At 43.2% G+C, this 17,975-nt stretch overlaps 2 protein-coding genes across 4 annotated transcripts in view; both read left to right on the top strand.

Moving 5' to 3' along the window:
* The window catches only part of LOC139380458 (mitogen-activated protein kinase kinase kinase 20-like), a 51,436-nt gene extending 38,204 nt beyond the window's left edge, over nt 1–13,232 (top strand). For 2 of the 3 annotated variants that reach the window (XM_071123139.1, XM_071123138.1), the window contains exons 11-20: nt 2,675–2,810; nt 7,432–7,476; nt 7,600–7,630; nt 7,744–7,883; nt 8,027–8,089; nt 8,176–8,268; nt 10,393–10,509; nt 10,788–10,862; nt 11,566–11,719; nt 11,858–13,232. In XM_071123139.1, the coding sequence (XP_070979240.1) occupies nt 2,675–2,810; nt 7,432–7,476; nt 7,600–7,630; nt 7,744–7,883; nt 8,027–8,089; nt 8,176–8,268; nt 10,393–10,509; nt 10,788–10,862; nt 11,566–11,719; nt 11,858–12,555 (1,552 nt within the window). In that variant the 3' untranslated portion in view covers nt 12,556–13,232. Of the gene's footprint in view, nt 1–2,674; nt 2,811–3,908; nt 5,806–7,431; nt 7,477–7,599; nt 7,631–7,743; nt 7,884–8,026; nt 8,090–8,175; nt 8,269–10,392; nt 10,510–10,787; nt 10,863–11,565; nt 11,720–11,857 lie in introns of those variants that run through there. The other variant, XM_071123140.1, reaches the window with a different exon arrangement.
* A 160-nt stretch (nt 13,233–13,392) lies between these two features.
* LOC139380459 (cell division cycle-associated protein 7-like) lies at nt 13,393–16,643 on the top strand. Its single transcript, XM_071123141.1, has 10 exons — nt 13,393–13,489; nt 14,262–14,405; nt 14,521–14,640; nt 14,756–14,980; nt 15,074–15,148; nt 15,282–15,458; nt 15,623–15,757; nt 15,877–16,026; nt 16,136–16,272; nt 16,375–16,643. The coding sequence occupies exons 1-10, from the start codon at nt 13,469–13,471 to the stop codon at nt 16,403–16,405; spliced, it is 1,215 nt and encodes a 404-aa protein (XP_070979242.1). The 5' UTR covers nt 13,393–13,468; the 3' UTR covers nt 16,406–16,643.
* The last annotated feature ends 1,332 nt before the right edge of the window (nt 16,644–17,975 follow it).

The raw sequence follows: 17,975 nt of genomic DNA on the forward strand, positions 1-17,975 counted from the left end.
TCAGTGTGGAAGAACTTGACTGGCCTGCACAGACCCCTGACCTCAACCCCATTGGACCCATCAGGTGTCCGTATACTTTTGGTCATGTACTGTATTTCACATGGAGTTTCACATGTGGATTTACACGTGATCACATAACCTTTCACATAATGAAATCGTGTGAAACCATGTGGTTTTGGGACACTTCACATGTGGATTCACATTTTCACATGATGCCCTGCAAACAAAAGTGAGTTGTTAGGATGTCCCTGGAATAGCCACAGTGTTTTCAACTTACAAATTTGACATTGACATACAGTGCATTCAGAAAGTATTCAGACCCTTGATATTTTCCACATTTTGTTACTCTAAAATTGATTCAATAGTTTTTTTCTCATCACTCTACACACAATACCCCATAATGACAAAGCAAAAACAGGTTTTTAGAAATACAATAAACGGAAAACGGAAAAAATGAAATATCACCTTTACATAAATATTCTGACCCTTTACTCAGTACTTTGTTGATGCACCTTTGGCAGCGATGACAGCCTCGACTCTACTTGGGTTTGACGCTACAAGCTTGGCACACCTGTATTTGGGGAGTTTCTCCAATTCTTCTCTGCAGATCCTCTCAAGCTCTGTCAGGTTGGATGGGGAGCTGCACAGCTATTTTCAGGTCTCTCCAGAGATGTTCGATTGGATTCAAGTCCGGGCTCTGGCTGAGCCAATCAAGGACATTCACTCAAGGACAGAAGCCACTCCTGCGTTGTCTTGGCTGTGTGCTTAGGGTCGTTGTCCTGTGCGCTCAGTCTGTGCGCTCAGTCTGTGGTCCTGAGAGCTCTGGAGCAGGTTTTCATCAAGGATCTCTCTATACTTTGCTCCGTTAATCTTTCCCTCGATCCTAGTCTCCCAGTCCCTGCCGCTGAAATACATCCTCACAGCATGATGCTGCCACCACCATGCTTCACTGTAGAGATGGTGCCAGATTTCCTCCAGATGTGACGCTTGGCATTCAGGCCAAATAGTTCAATCTTGATTTCATCAGACCAGAGAATCTTGTTTTTCATGTCCTTTAAGTGCCTTTTGGCAAACTCCAAGCAGGCTGTCATGTGCCTTTTACAGAGGAGTGGCTTCTGTCTGGCCACTCTACCATAAAGGCCTGATTGGTGGTGTGCTGCAGAGATCGTTGTCGTTCTGGATTGTTCTCCCATCTCCACAGAGGAACTCTGGAGCTCTGTCAGAGTGACCAAGGCCCTTCAATGCTGCAGAAATGTTTTGGTACCCTTCCCCAGATCTGTGCCTCAACACAATCCTGTCTCTGAGATCTACAAACATTTCCTTCGACCTCATGGCTCATTTTGGTCTGACATGCACTGTCAACTGTGAGACCTTATATAGACAGGTGTGTGCCTTTCCATATCATGTCCAATGAATTGAATTTACCACAGGTGGACTCCAATCAAGTTGTAGAAACATCTCAAGGATGATCAATGGAAACAGGGTGCACCTGAACTCAATTTCGAGTCTCATAGAAAAAGGTCTGAATACTTATATAAATAAGGTATTTCTGTTTTTCTAAAAACCTTTTTTTGTTGTCAATTTTAGAATAAGGCTGTATGTCAAGAGGTCTGAATACTTTCCGAATGTGCTGTAGAGGATGTAATTATATTTATACAGTAATTAATTATTCAACATGCCCCCACAACCTCTTGGTTCCCAGCATTCCAATCTTCCTGCTACACTACCATATCTGTGTCAATTACTGATTTCACCTGTATTCCTACACTTTGGACTTCAAAGTAAATCTCAGCATTGTTAAAAATACACTCAAGAAAAACGATAATAGTTATCATAGTGATTCAGGTGTAAACAGAAAATCTTAACATTTGGAATTTGGACTTTCACGTGTAATAAAAGTTGTAGTTTCATGGTGTCACATTTATTTCACGAGATCATGTTTTTACATGCGTAGTTTGTTATCCCATGTTGGTTTTACATGTTGTCACATGTTATTACATTAAATTCACATAAGATCACTTGTGATCACATGAGATATCATTCTATTGCATGTGAAATACCTGTGATCACGTGTGAAATTCATGGGGTTTTTCCATAAGGGAAGAGCAGGGTAGGAAGACGAGAAATACCAAGAGTGTTGGTCAGGAAAGCGACAAGCAAGAGAATCAATTACGAGGAAAGTTTCGAGCATGAGTGGAAAGTCTTTGAGGTAGAGACGGGAGGAGGGACGGGAGGAGTGGGAGGGTGCAGGGACGGGCGGGAGTTTCTGTCTGCTTCACATGCCTGACATTGCCTGTTTATAAATAGTTTCTGTGGGAGCAGATTGTGTTGGCCCCTGACAGCATGGCTACCCGTGGTACGCCACACAGCCCCACCTGCTGGGCAAAGCAGACCAGACCACTCTCAGTGGCTGAACCCCATTAGCAAAGACAGTGGACTCTAAGTGTTCCTCTACTGTCTGAGGCCGTGGGGCTATCGCTAAAAAGGCAGAATCCAAACTTGAGAAATACATTCATAGCTCCAAACTTTTGTGTATAATGCATTGATGTCAAGGAGTTTAGCACAAGTGTCTCAAGTCAATGGTTTGACACCGATATTGTAAGTTGCGGAGTTGGATGTGATGAGGTGGATGATGCTTGATTCTAAACACATCTCTATGCTGTCTGTACTGTAGCTGTGAGATTGAGGCCACACTGGAGAGACTGAAGAAGTTGGAGCGGGATCTGAGCAGCAAAGAGCAGGAACTGAAGGAGAGAGAACGTCGCCTGAAGATGTGGGAGCGCAAGCTCATTGAGCAGTCCAACACCCCGGTAAGTTCCTCAGTAGCCTATACCCACTGCACAACCACAACCGCCACACACTGTGTCGAGTCACTGAACATGAACAGCACCCCAGCTTAGCTCCACCTTCCCCCGTGTTGGTCACTTAGCACCACCTTCACCATGTGTCACGGTCCACGTCCTGTCCACATTGTCACAAGGAGAAGCAAAGAATTCACGTTGCTTCAGACCCGGGGTCTGTCTGGAATGAAGGGGAACGGAATTAAATGCAATGGAATGGAGGGGAAATCTAAGGCTCTGGTTCACTGAGTCTCGCTGATGGGCGTTTGAGTTGAGTCGAGGTATTAGCTCATCGTGCTACTCTGTGCGTGACTGTCACTGAGCTCCTATTGGCGATCAGTTATAATTAGAGGCCAGCGTAATTGCAACGCTGGTAATGCCAATGGTGTCACGCTGATATGGGGTGAAATGGGAGTCTTTGCTGCTTGTGTGTCTGTGCCTGTACTGCCCTTTCCTTGTGCTGCTTCCAAAATGACACCTCGCTAGACCTTGGCCACATGTTTCTGTAGTTGCTTTTGCCTGATTTAATTGAATTTGATTTAACACATCTAACCAGCATATGACCTTTCTAGTTGGTTTTATTGGTTGGATTTGGTTTCCAAACGTCCCACATCACTAATACCTTCTATGCTAGATGCTTTGTTTTGTCCGTTGTGCTGTGTAAATTGCATGCTACAGCCATGCATTGGTATTGTCTAAACAGTGATTAGCCTGGGTATCAATTTGACATGAGTTGAAATTGATACACGCACTGTAGTGTCTGAGAACCAGCACCGTCATCCTGAGAGAGAGCCATGCTGGCTCTCCAATTGTCTAGCTCTCTTTATTCTTTGTTTTCTCCCTTAATCTGTCCTGTAGACCAATCATTTCAGTCCAACCTTCTCTGATAACCCAATTGACTGTATCTCTGAACTCTACTCTTCTAGTTTTATATTGGGTAAAAAAAAGATTTCACATTTCATCATTCCTCTTGGTGTATGCGGTCTAATTTCCCTCCCTCCTTTTCTTTCCCGTCCTCTTTTCCTCCCTCTTCTTCCCTTCCTATCCTCCCCCATCTTTCCCTCTCAGCTGTTCCTACCCGTGGCGGCTCAGATTAGCGCTGAGTCGTTCTATGAGTCTAAGACGGAGGAGTCGAACAGTTCGGAGATGACGTGTCAGATCACATCCTCCAGTAACGGGGAGGTGGAGGGGATGAGACTGCAGGCCATGATGAAGGGCTTTGGGGACATGTTTGCCTTGGACATGGGGGGCCCCGTCCTGCACTCTGGCATGCAGGTCAACATGCAGGCCAAGCAGAACTCTTCCAAGTCCAGCAGTGTCAGAGAGGGCCGCAAAATCCACACGGCCTTGGGGATGTCAGACTTCAACTGGTCAGACGACAGTGATTAGAGCGAACTGATTGGTCCAGCTATGTATGGGCCACTCAGTAGCGTCTGTCAATCAATCCTTTTGACCTGTGTCAAAACTGTGATCTTGCGGCAAGCTCCCATGCATATTCCTTCTCACGTCACTGGTGTTAGGGACACAAGCCACATTAGATAATTCATTACTAATAGTTTTTGTAGCGATCCATTTTCTTTTGCATACATACTTTTTTTAAACGCTGTATGAACATAATGTATTAGAAGCCTTTTGCCTACATGGCCCTTACGGGTGTCATTTATGCCTAATGTACTGGATGTATAGTGCCATGCTGTGAAGAAAGAGCCATGTGAGCAAGTTGCAAGGAGGAGGCAAAGCTTTTATGATGGAAGTGACATTTTGCTGACATTAAGAGGGGCCAATTTTGTTCTGTATGTGGTGGAGCGTAGTTGCTGTGATTAAGTGTCTCACCAGGATGAGAAAGAACATGTTTCCCTCAGCTGACCCAGACTGGTGTCAGCAGAGAGAGAGAGAGAGAGAGAGAGAGAGAGCGAGAGAGAGGAAGTTTCCTGATAGCACTGTTCAACTACGGACTTCCCGTTCCTTTTTCCTCTATACACTGTCAGGAATCTTTGGATTTTAGGCCCACATACTATGGCTTAGTGGTGTAAAGTGCACTGTAGGTGTCTGTGTCTATCTATGTGGGGCCCCAGTAAAGTCTTGGTTCATGTGCTGGTTGAAAGAAGCACGTTACAGATGCATATCATCAAGATGTTTATGAGGTGTGTCGTAGACCTTAGACTTCCACACCTTGACAGGACTAAGTTCTCACAGACAAGGGCAACTGTATACGACCTTCAGTCACTTAATTCAGTGGCAAAAGCCCTGCCGTGTGCTGGAATCATTTCGTTAAATCAAATGATATGTTAAGTAAAAAAAAAAAAGAATCAGTATTTCATTGGAGAGAGGATGTGAAATACTGTTTTTAGAGGGCTTCTCTAAGCTAAAGGTGATCTACCAGCTCAATATGTTTGCATCTGCACCAACAGTTTTGACCACAGGCCAACGTGTGTTTAACAACCCCCAAAGTGAGCCTATTAAAGCTCACTAAATGTGTCATCACTAAATGCCCTGTAAATTATGCTAGGAGCTCTTCTCTTCTAAACATAGCCAATATGAAGGATCTTTCTGTTTGACTCCCAAAAGCTTGGACCTAGGCCCTGCAGCTTGGACTTCTTTCTACTTAGTTGATGTATGTTTTTTATATACTGTTGTGTAGTTATTAAACCTAGACTGAAACATCATCCATTAACAGGCTATAACCAACCGATACACTACCTTGTGTGAAAGTCAACCACTTTGTAAGGTATTTTCTAGACATCTAATGCCCAGAGTTGCAATATGATCTATGCAAACTACATCACCTTGGATTAGTCAAATTTCTTGGATTAGTCAAATCACTTGGATTAGTTGAATAGTGTCTCTTTAATGGCATGCCATAACTCTATCAGACCGACCACTTTTTTGACGTGAACCTATTTTGCTGCAGAATTTCTCTACTGTTCCTTGTTTCTCAATAAACATTTTCTCATTAAACATTGAACTTCCTGCTTTGGTTCTTCACTCTTCCTGTTTTCTCAAATTTCCTCTTGGTTTTCCCAGTTTTTTTGTTTACCTCGAAGTAGGAAAGAGCCATGTGAGCAAGTTGCATTGAGGAGGCGAAGCTTTTGACGATGACGTGACATTTCGCTGACACAAGAGTGGCCAAAATCGAACAACTAATTCAATAATGTCACAGTAATGTCACAAATCAAAGGTTTGTCAACCTCAAAATTCCAAAAGTGGCCACAAAAAAAAATAAGAGTGAAAATATTTATGCCAGGAGAAGATTAATAAAATGTGACTGGTGTTTGAAATATAACTTCAGATGAAAAGGTTTTTTTATTTTTTACATGTAAAACCTGAAATCATCCTCGTATTATATTAATTGATTTGCATCAGACCCATGTTCACTGTAGTCCTCAAGGATTCAAATACACATATAATCAATGGCATAATTTCTATCATTAGCTAATTAACAATACATTTGTATTGTATATGTTACACTTGCTGACAATGCCTGCTTAATTGCCCCTGCGGGGAGTGAAAATCGTATTGGATTTGAGTTTGTGGTGTAGCCACTGGCATACTAGCCAATAGGTTTCCAATGCTTGTCCACCTCTATAGGATAATCAACTTGCTACAGTATACTCCCATTCCACATGGGGGCAGAGTGGTGTGAACTACTGAACTCTTCTTCCCTGTAAATGGAATTCCAATGGCTGAGCAATTTCTGCTGACTTCCCCCCCTTTCCCCTCCTCTCATCAATTAAGATCTGTTTCCCTTTGTCAACAATATGCTTTGGATTTTAATTAACGATGCAAGTCATTTGTGAAATACAATATGGCTGCTCGAAATGTGATATTATGTCACTTTAATTAGGCAATATCTGAAATGGAACTTTGGCAGTAGGGCAAGGGAGGGTTTTTGAATGTGTTTACTTCCGAACCGTACCACTGGAGTAGACGGAAAATGCAGCTGGGGGTGAGAGAGTTTAGGAGGCTGCAAAGAAATGTATCGCGCTGATTCTGAAATGGCCCGCTTTGAATGTGATCTGTTGAGATTGCCATTCAGCTCAGTCTCTGGGCTGTTATCAGATGCCGTGGGAAGCAAATATTCAATGCTCAGATTAGCCATTCATTTTGTCATCTATCCCCCGGTGCATTGATTTTATCCCCACATAGCAGCTTCATGATCATCATGATGAAATCTTTATTTTAGCTGGCTACTTTCTGCTCGATTACACTTAATAAACAGTAAATTATTTATCATTGGAATGCATCATGAAAGAGCAGTCAGATGGACATTGGACACATTTTGGTTTGAGTTAGACCATTAGGACGCAATCATCTTGATTGCAGACCACAATAGCTACAAACAGCATTGTTGTAATGCAGGGTAAACTTGACTTGGAATGAGGCATTTTGTATTTTGTCACGTATGCTGTATGTAAATGTACTGATTTTATACTTGCACACATGAATGCTAAACTCAAGATTTGTGTTAGACTCCAAACATCAAGAATAGGCAGCACACGTCTTTCTTTGAGCTGTACACGTCTGTATGATATGACCACTGGAGCAGTATTCCCTGGTACTATTTCGGTTCTCTCTTTTTTTTCCCACGCAGCTCCTTTCCAACCTTCAAATTCATTCCTGGACAGAGGAACATGTGGTCAGTATCAACAAATGTCAATCGACCACTTCCCTTTGTCTAATTAGCCATTAAGCAACCACCATGGCTCCGGATGAACGGCTCCATTTTAATACGAATGCTTTTCCAATTCCATCCCCGCAGTACTTTTGGATACAGCAGATATTTGGGGCGGGTATGTTCACCTTCTAGATTTCTCGTACTGTAGGTATGGTCAACTGAATGAACCCGTCATTTTGGCGTGTATGTCTTTGTGCTTTCATTTGCATTTGTTTTCCATGTTCTCAGGGGAGGGGGCAAGTGGCATGCAGCTGTATGGTGACCTGTTTAAGGAAAACCACATTACAGGCAAGAGGCTGCTGCTGCTCACGGAAACGGACATGCGAGACCTGGGGGTCAAGTCCAAAGGTCACATCATGCACCTCAAGGTACCATTCTACCTTTCAAACTAACGTGAACTAGCCAGTCATTTAACAAGGTGTCCAAATGGTATAATTATTTAAATTGAGCTATATGGTCAAATGTTTAAGACCTATGTATAAGACTATGTATAACTTGCTTTCTCCAACAGAGGGAAATTGAGAAGCTAACCAATGATTACATGGTGCTCTTCCACTTCCCTCCACTAATGAAGGTACTGCGTGTCCTTTCTCTTTGTTATGTAATGGTTGGCATTGTTTACTGTTGCAATATGCTTTCCTGAAAATCTCTGTTCCACAGGATGAGTGTGCAGAGGAGGAGGAGGAGAGGAGGAAGATTGTTCATCTGGAGCTGGTGTTTGGGTACCACTGGAAAGCGGGAACAGGTCACTCGGTAGGTTTTCAATGGACACTGAAAATAATTCTATGACAAATAACCAAGATGTCTTGGAGGGAATCGGTATGCGTTTTCATCCAAATACAGTCATTTTGTAAAATATTTTGTCAACTTTAGTCTCAGCTCTGGTCTGGTTCAAATGCATATAGGAATAGCTAACTAGCGGTATTTAAAAAAAAAATCAATCTTACTCTTTTAAATTTTGTCAGGGTTAATACCTGCCTGGCACCCAAACAAAATCTTTATCTTTACCCCTCTCTAACAATACCGCTACAACTGGTGTTGTCAGATCCGATTTAAAACTGGTATGTCAAGATGGAAATATTCCTTCAAGATGCTATTTCTCTAGGTAAAGATGCACATTATGGTCCCCATCAAACTCAATCAAACACTGACCACTGTTACACTGAGCATGCTTTGCCTTCAAGACATATCCTTGCAAGAGAAACAGATGAATAAATATTTCATCTAAAGCCATGCATCCCATCCACCCCCACTTGCTCACCGTCCTTTGTTAGAGTCTCCAACGGTGGAGAAAGGCTGCTTCTCCACTTGCTGTTTGAATTTAATCAAAAATAGCCAATTTAGTCAGAAGTCGTTTTCTTTTTAGAAAGGCAAATGTTATTTAATCTTTCAGCTGTTCATTGTCCCATCATAAATAGTCCCCTTTCAGTGCGTTCGGCGGGGCTGAAACGAGCCTGCTAATTGCCTCCCATTTCTTCTGACATGTGGTGGTTTAGTGTGTAGAAAACACAGCAGGGAGAAGGAAACAGGAGGCTGAGAAAATGAGAGCTAATTATTTTCCCCCTGCCTGGTGTCAGGTTCCATGTCAGCCTTGTTTTTACAAACTGGAAGGTTTTTGCACTAAATAAAACAAACCCGCACTGCGTTTTTTTTCCCGCCGCTCTTTGCTGGCGGTGTCATGGAAGCAGCTGCACTTCTCAAAGACAAAACGAGGGCCTGCGATTGTGCGGCCACCATCTGACAACCACTGAGGGTCCCCCACTAATGAGGATATCACCGCGCAGCCAAGAGAAAGGTGCTGAATTATGTATGAGTTGCCATTAGACCAGACGCACTCCGGTCTTGGGCATCATTACCAGACATTGTTTCTGCTGGAGTGATTAGACCAACAAGTGGACCTGGGGGCCCTGGTGCGACTGGCCGGGGCCGACAAGGGGCCGCTGCCTGGTGTGTCTTGGAACCCGAGCCTTCCTCACGCTAGCTCCCCCTTTGAGCCCCGGTACAGCCCCTGGGGACAGTGTAGGAGTGGGCTGAGACTCCTCAGATGAGTGTGTTAGTGGCCCTTCTTTGATGTCTTCTTCTGTGATCCCCACACAATAGATTGGCCCACACCGTGAACCGTGTGTGGTTAAGCAGTGACCTGTGGCTTCATATGGCTGGCTTTTGGGGATGGCAAAATCATTACTGCTTTGTCAGCATGCAATATTCAGCAGGAGTATGGGGTTTGTTCAGATTTGTATTGCCTGGTGGGGATTTGATCCCTTATGTGCCTTGTGCAACAGTGATCGAACTACCGAGTTTATTTTCACCTAACTGGAATAACATTAGCATTACTCAAATGTGTATTTCACCAACAATAGCACCAGGTGTTAAGGTACTGCAAATCATATCCCCTACAGGAAATAATACAAGCTATCCACCATAGCAACTTATATTTACCCCTGAAGTAAAACAAATGTCTCTGCAAAGATTGATGGGTTGTTCACATTCTCATTTACCACTTATGTCCTTCTTCATGCTATGATCATTCAAGAGACATGCTTTCCTTTCTGTGATTCTGAGAGCACATCAAAAAGAGTTTGGGGAAAGCAATCAATCGCCAAACAAAATGATATGATATATTTGTCTCAATTGAAGGCAACTCACAGTGGATACTAGGTGAAAGCAGGATTCAAATCTAAATGCACAACATAACTTGTGCTTCTGTCCCGTTTGATGATGATTTATTCATAGAAATTCATGTTTACATTCCCGGAAATGTTCAATTCCAAGGAACTACCTCTAGGCTGTGCTGTTGGTTTAGGAAAAAATGCAGTTAGGTTCTCAACTGGCAGCAGTTATTTAATGTTTTTAAGACCTACAATCTGTCATTTTTAGGACTGCAAATGGAAAATGTGCATTGAACTTGACGGAGATGAAGTTGCAACAACGTACATCAAGGATGTGACCTTTAATGCCAACAGACAGGATGTGGATGTCTTGAAGATGACCAAGGTGTGATCATAAGCATTACTCCAGGCCATGCACTGAAAGAGCATCAGGACTTAAAAACAGTCCCTTGTTCATTACATTTATTTGTTGAAGTTTTGTTTTAGGATCGTTGAAAGAGTGTACCTTTTTGCTAAATGTTATGACGTTAAAAATCCCTTTCTGTATCTTCAGATGAGTTGAATTATTCCTTACATGAATGTCATTGTCGTGTTGAAGAGGCCGTATTGAAGTAGCTAACATGTATGACGATTAATAACCAACATCAAACTATTTCCTTGCAGCCTCCATTTGTGATGGACAAATGGGTAGTTGGACTATGGGAGAATGAGGTTGTTGACTGCATTGTAAATTATGAGGTGAGTCAGCCCAAACACTGCTATAGGAGCAGGGCCCTAGGGCACCTACCTCCAGGGGGTCCACAAAAGGGGGAGAGGGAACTCTCTGGGAACTGTGGGGGGATCTTGGAGGGTTGGTGGCCTGGTGGTTGGGAGCTTGGGACAGTGGCCGATAGGTCGCTGGTTCGGGTCACCGTTGTGAGACCTGTCGACGTTGACCCTGGTTGCTCCTGTGTGTCACTCTGGATGGGAGTGTCTGCTAGATGACTGAATGTAATGTAAATGTTGAGTGGCTTCACTGCAGGTAGATTGTATGTTTTAATATTCAATAAACATTTTAATAAATAATACAAATACATAAAACATTTGCAGTTGTATAACTTCTTTCATGCTATTTTACACATTTTGCAATGATGTTGAGAGAAAAGTTTGATGTTTTAAAGCTAATTTCCTGCAATTCTACACATTTTGCCATGGGGCAGAGAGAAAAATGTGCAGCTTTAAAGCTAATCTCATGCTATCCTACACATTTGCCATGAGGCTGAGAGAACATTTTCTAATTTTTAAACAACATTTCTGCAATTCTACACATTTTGTCATGGCTTCATCTGTACTGTGTGGTGTGCCTTTAAAAATGTAATACATTGAAAATTCAATTTGACATGTAGCTAGATGTGTTCAATGTTTAAAATCCCCTACAGTGATCGTTGTATCCCTATACTAGAACGATGTGAGATCACCCAGGTGTACGAGACATAGCCATGCAGTGAGGTGGAACCCCACCGGTGGACGAGATGAGATCAAGACTGTGGAGCTGCTGATAGAAACAGCTCAGTTAAACATTGAAGGAAACCCCAGAAGCAGATCAAACTCAAAAGGTCACTTTTTATGGTGTTTTGGATGCAGATTTAATTGACAAATGATCCATTTAGAGCCGTCTTAAATACAGAATGCACAAAATGTATGCACACATCTATGTAGCCAACCCTACCAGTGGATGTTCTTTCTGCTTCCAGATGTGGATCCCAGATGGTTGTACAACCTGAGACAGAGGCAGCTGAAGAGCCAGTCAGCAGCACAGCAGCATGGTGCCCAGACCCCCACCGGAGGCTCAGAAACCCGCACCCTGTCTCAGTTCCTGTCTGCATATGGAGATCAGGCCTCTTCCTACGCTGCAGCAGTGCGGAGGTCTCCCAACAGCCCCCTCTCTCCCTGGTGCTCCCGCAGCTCGTCCCCTACCGCAGGCCTGTCCGCCATGCTCTCCCCCCTCTACCTGGGGTCAAAGGGCAGCAGCCCCTCCAGCACCACCTCAGAGAGTCCCTTGGAGCGCGAACGCCTGCTCAGTGCCGGGGAAGTGCAAGGTTACCACAGACACAGAAGCTACATTGACAACTCATTGAGTGCAACAAGGGGCCACAACAGAGACACGTGGTCCCATACAAGGGGCAACTTCACACAGAATAAGTCAAGCAGAACCTCACAGCAAATGGGGAGGCCCCGGACCAATAATTACAGTGTAGCAGGTCAGAACCGAGCCAGGGTGATACCGGGCATATCGGCGGTGGTGGAAAACCTCAGTACAGAGCAAGATGGGGCTAAAGTCAGTGAGGGGGGATGGATCAAAGTGGAGCGCCAAAAAAGGTTTCCTCGACAGGACAATAAACAGGCCAGAGGAAGACAGAGGAGAGGGTGTAGAGGTGGCCGTGGTGTTTGAAAGTGTTAACATCTCTTAACAGACTGGACATCAGGTTTCCTTTGAACATTAACCTTCACACAACTTCTATATATACACATTTTCTCTCTGGGGGGGATCTTTCTATGTTATTTGAGCTAGGGAGAATTGTGTTTTAGGGAATGCACCCAATTCAGTCTTTTAGGGCAGATTTCTGAAATGTACTGTATGCACTCAAATATTTTGGGGATTTAGCATCTACATATCATTTGTAGTTGTATATTGTGAACTATTGTACATAAGCCTATTGTAAATTGTATAGCCTACATTGTCCTAATCTTTTTATAAATGAGATATACTGTATAGCTAGATAATTATTTTACTACAATAAAAAAAAAGTTAATCTACCTATGGATTTATAAATGGAATAGATTTTTTTTTTTAAATAGTCTATAACTATATGTTGGGTAAGAAAAAAAGATAAACATTACATGAAAGTTCAAAGTATTATTTCATTAAACAAGGACGCGACGACAACACCAGATGGAAAGGACGCGGGAGTTTTTCTATAAACCCGCCCATTTAGGCAAATGTAGACCTTGGGATATCGCGCCACTGCTTAGTACTTGAAAGGTTAGATGTTGGTGGATCCGTATATGATATAATGTTTTAAGAAATGTGCACAAAAATAAAGGTGTCCACCAGCAGTATTTTCTAAATACTTTTTTCAAATTTTATGTGGCGTATATTTGTGGATTATATTTTTCTTTTAGACCGTCTTTTGAAACAAAAGTTTATACACCTTTCAGGACACTTTACTGGCGCGGGAAATTTCTCAGCCAACATCTGCTAGTCCGAATTTTGGTGGGGTTTCTCTGTATTCATAAAAGGACTGCAGAAACGTGTACTTGAGTTTTGACTGAATTTCTTTGTAGAAAAGTTTATAGAAAACAAAATGCGTCCATCTGGCTCTAAGGTAATGAATGTTTCTTAGAGTATAATATATTTATCTTAATATATCAAACAATAACAGGGTCATTTATTTATCTGATTTTATAGCTGCAGAGAATGTAATACTAAGTAGCTAGCACAAATTCTGCTGTGGTATACTTAACGTTTGGCTCTTATTTTCTTGCTCACATTTTAGTAAACCTGTTGCCTTCGTTACTTTAAGCAAAAGCTGCTACAGACTGCCTAGATCTTATTGGAGTTGCAATGCAATCATTGCTTTGCTTCAAATCCAGTATCCTAAGGCTTAACGTTACCTAGTTACCATGTAGTTGTCAATTGAATCTAGCCAGTTTGGATGTTATAACAATTTCAGTGGCTACTATCTAACAGTAGTTATACCACAGTTTTGGCTACACAGATTTTAGATTTTATCCTGGCAAAAGTTGCCATTTAAAATGTCGTTTTTGGCCACCATCACAGTAAGTAAATCGTACTTGTCTAATCACACTCCTTTGTATAGCCACCTAACGTTAACTAGCTAGCTTCAATGACCTTGTAAATTATACATTTGTATCAATGTAGCCTTGATATGGCTTAACTATGCTAGCTTCCATTGTTGAATCTTGCAGTCGCATCTCTATCACCGTAGGTATTGCTGCTTCTCTCCTTGTCCAGAAGGGCGGCAGTGTGCAGGCAGTTTCTAAAACTACTAGTACTCACATTGTTCACGTATCTATGGTCTGAGCTTCCAGTCGATCCATTAAATTTTCCCTGACTTGCTCATCTTGTCTCTCCAGCGTCAGCAGGCCCCCCAGCCTCCCTCCATCAGGATGGGTTTGCGGAGTTTCCGTAATGTACCTCTGGTGCCCATGGAGACATCCTCTTCTTCATCAGATGACAGTTGTGACAGCTTTGGCTCTGACGGTGGCTTTGCTAACACGGTAAGGCAAATACCACATTTCACCCCGATTACAATCAGTGTTTGACCATATTCACTCATCGAATTAGTTATTTGTTGATGAAGCTAACTGAAGGTTGTGCTTTCACTTTCCACAGAAAAGTAGCTTCAGAGAAGCTAAGGTGGCGGCGGAGAGAGCCAAGGTGTTTGAGGCCAGCTCGGAGGAAGAGTCTCTCAGTGGGTTTGAGAATGCCTTCAGCAGTGAAATGAGTGCCATGGTGTGTTTTTTTGTATTGATATTACGAGCTTAATGTAACTATGCAATGGTGGCTACTATACACACAAAAACACATTTCAGAATGTGTGCTCAGACAAATGCACTGTGTACTTCAGAGAGTGGACTCTGACTCTGAGGAGTCGGTGACGCCGCGGAAGAGGGGCCGCCGGTCACAAACTCTGAAAGTGGCCATGAAATTCCCCACCAGGAGGGCCAGCCAGAAGAAGGGTATTGCAGCAGAGCCCCCTAAACAGCCCAAAGTTGCTCCCAAACAGACCACTGGGGAGGGAGACAACTTCATGGACAAGAGAGCGCTTAACATCAGGGAGAACAAAGCCATGGTACGACACAATCATTCAGAGAAGTCGTTGTGGCTGTAGCTTGCCGAGGGACATTTGAGTGCTAATTACGTTATGTCCGTTTATTTTGTTTAGCTTGCAAAGCTGATGGCAGAACTCAACAAAATACCTGGCTTCCCTAGAAGAACGTCCCTGCCCATGATGAATGCGGTGAGTGAGACTAGATGGAGGATATGGCTGTCCTATAAAACACGTATTCGGGAAAGAATTTAGTAGTGATGAAATATGCTACAACGATTTACATTTTTGGGCTGTAGTTAATGCGTGCTTGTTTCTTCTGTAGCCCTGTCGCACCCCTCGCCGGTCTCAGGGAGCCCCTGGACCCCGCAGGAGGAACCCTGAGCGTACCTCTCGGCCCCACACTCGCTCCCGCTCCCTGGTGGACGGCCCCCCATCAGAGGAGGAGGAGGAGGAAGAGGACAAATTCAGCCTGGTGCGCAGGAGCTGCTACTACGAGGAGGTGAGTGACGCCCACACCCTTGTTGACCTCGGCGTTCGTTTGGTAACGTCAAATAAAGCGTCATTTTTTTTTGCTCCCACCGTTTCCTGATCTGTCCTTTCAGAAATGGTGAATACCGAACTCCGGGAATTGTCAGTTTGGTTTATACATTTGTGTGTTTACAGAAAGCGCCCCGTCGGCGCAGCTACAACGGGGTGCAGGCCTTTCCTCATGTGGTGCGGCCTGTGAAGGACATCTCCCAGAGGGAGCTGGATCTGATCGCAGACAACGTGCGGGAGAAGGTCTACAACAGCTCCACTGTAAGTTCCCGTTCTCCTACAGTGGTTCTCAAACGGCTGTCTTCAGAGTTAGATTTCTGTTAAGTCACGTTCATACAGCCACGTTCACCAAATTCACCCCTCTATTGTTCTTGCTGTAGGGGTCCACTTGCCATCAGTGCCGGCAGAAAACGGTCGACACCAAGACCAACTGCCGTAACCCAGAGTGTGTGGGGGTGAGGGGTCAATTCTGTGGCCCGTGTCTCCGTAACCGCTACGGTGAGGAGGTCCGAGATGCCCTGCTGGATCCTGTAAGTGCTGCACTCTTCCTATCCGAGCCCTCAAGACAGTCCATCTGATTATTTGAGTGTTTTGTCAAGAGAATGCCGCCTTGGTTGACATCGCCCTGATCTCTTGCAGGAGTGGGAGTGTCCGTCGTGCAGAGGGATCTGCAACTGCAGCTTCTGTAGAGCCAGAGAGGGTCGCTGTGCCACTGGAGTTCTGGTCTACCTGGCTAAATACCACGGCTACGACAACGTCCATTCTTATCTCAAGAGGTAAGGCTCTTTCTACTTATGAACTAACACTTTTGTCTTGCAGTCGTATTAGTACTTTGACTGCTACTGTGTTGGGAATTAAAAATGTCTGTCTCTCTGCAGTCTGAAGAAGGAAATGGAAGAGAGCCAGTAAACCGTGGAGAATGTAACCGGATTCTGAACCTGACTGACGATGTTGTGGTGTGGCTTTTATATTCCATAATGCAAAACAGTAGATTTTTCTATTGCTCCTGATTCTGAAAATGTTTACATTGTTTTAAATGTGTACAGTTTTGCTGTCAATTACGTGAGTGGTACGTTTATACTGTGATGTTTGCCTGTGACATTCACACTTTTAACCTGTAAGTTTGGATAAAAACTATATGTATAAATTGGTTGTCCTCTGTTAATTGTACTTGAGTCGTCCATTTCTTTGTATAAGAAAATTAGCTTTAAACTTCAAGGTTTATTTGCTGATTTTAATAAGTCTCAGCTAGCCTGGGAGTGTTCGTCTGTTTGTGCTAACATTCCACAATGTTTGGCATATGACACGGAGTACAAGGAGTGGAATGTTGGCGGCAAACAGGTCTGGATTTCAGGCTAACTAAGCTGTTGGGAGTATGTTCTCTCTTCCCAATGTCACGTGGTTACTTTTGACTCTGCTCAGTAGTCCACCATTGTACCCCTGAGGTGGTGAGGGCTATTTCTTCCTGAGCAGAGACAAACTGATATACTACAGGGCCTGGTTAAATCCTTCATTAGATAACTGTCACTAATGGTGTGGAAACAATTAGCAGTCTGTAATGGGAATCTCAAACCTGTAAATCATTTGTCCTGTTTTATCTCTTTGTTGCTCTGGTCTTTTTCTCTCTCCTTTCATTTCCCAACGATGTTTTACAGTGCAAATGGTCATGTTTTCAGGTGTCACTCGAGTGGCAATGGGGTTATTGCCGGTATTTTCTGTTCAGTGTGTGGTACTACACAGTAAATCTTGGGTGGTTCGTTGCTATTAAGCCTTTTGAGAATGTACTTAATTTGACCTGCACCATTTCCTGTGAACATGCTCTCATTGACACTGACACCTTTTGAGATTACAGTCCACATGCGTTTTTGCTAGTTTGGTAGGAGACGTTCTCTCTTATTACAAGAGTTGCTACTCTGATTCGGAGTGCACTGCTTTGTTCTCTTTTTGGAAATGTTGCCCTCTTGCCCAGCAGGGTTTAAAGAAAGATGCATGTTCGGTCACAACAGTTTGTAGTAAGTAGTCCATTGCGTTCTGTCATATGCAGTAGAAAATGGCTTTGGCATGCAGTGAGGCTGTAGAAAACATTTGGGAGACCTTTTCACACAAGCTGATCAAGCTTCCAATTTTGTCTGAACGGCATATTAGAAAAGTAGCGTTTTTTTTTTTTTTATCTGAAGATGAGCAAAGAAAAGAACAGAGTGCTCTAATTCTTAACTATTCTCCACAAAGCCATTCATTATACAGTGACACTGTTCTTAGGTCCTCATCTCCATTCCTTACAAATTTCCATCACATCAAATGTGTAAAATATGTGTAGAAATATTTTTCTCCCCCAGAAACACATTTTTCCAAAATCTATTATTAGCATAATAAAGATGCACTTGAAAATACTGGTATTAAATACCAATGATCATCCACTTTGGGGGTGATGAATATTTAGGGAAATAATTGTTTACGACGCTCAAGCATTGAGCTGATC

Source organism: Oncorhynchus clarkii, chromosome 22 (genome assembly GCF_045791955.1).
Source record: "Oncorhynchus clarkii lewisi isolate Uvic-CL-2024 chromosome 22, UVic_Ocla_1.0, whole genome shotgun sequence".
In the NCBI taxonomy this organism is placed as follows: domain Eukaryota; kingdom Metazoa; phylum Chordata; class Actinopteri; order Salmoniformes; family Salmonidae; genus Oncorhynchus; species Oncorhynchus clarkii.

Coding starts and splice junctions, on each gene's coding strand:
- LOC139380459 (XM_071123141.1), top strand. CDS start 13,469: ATGCGTCCATCTGGCTCTAAG. Junction 14,981..15,073: donor TCAGGGAGAACAAAGCCATG/GTACGACACAAT, acceptor TATTTTGTTTAG/CTTGCAAAGCTGATGGCAGA. Junction 15,149..15,281: donor CCCTGCCCATGATGAATGCG/GTGAGTGAGACT, acceptor TTTCTTCTGTAG/CCCTGTCGCACCCCTCGCCG.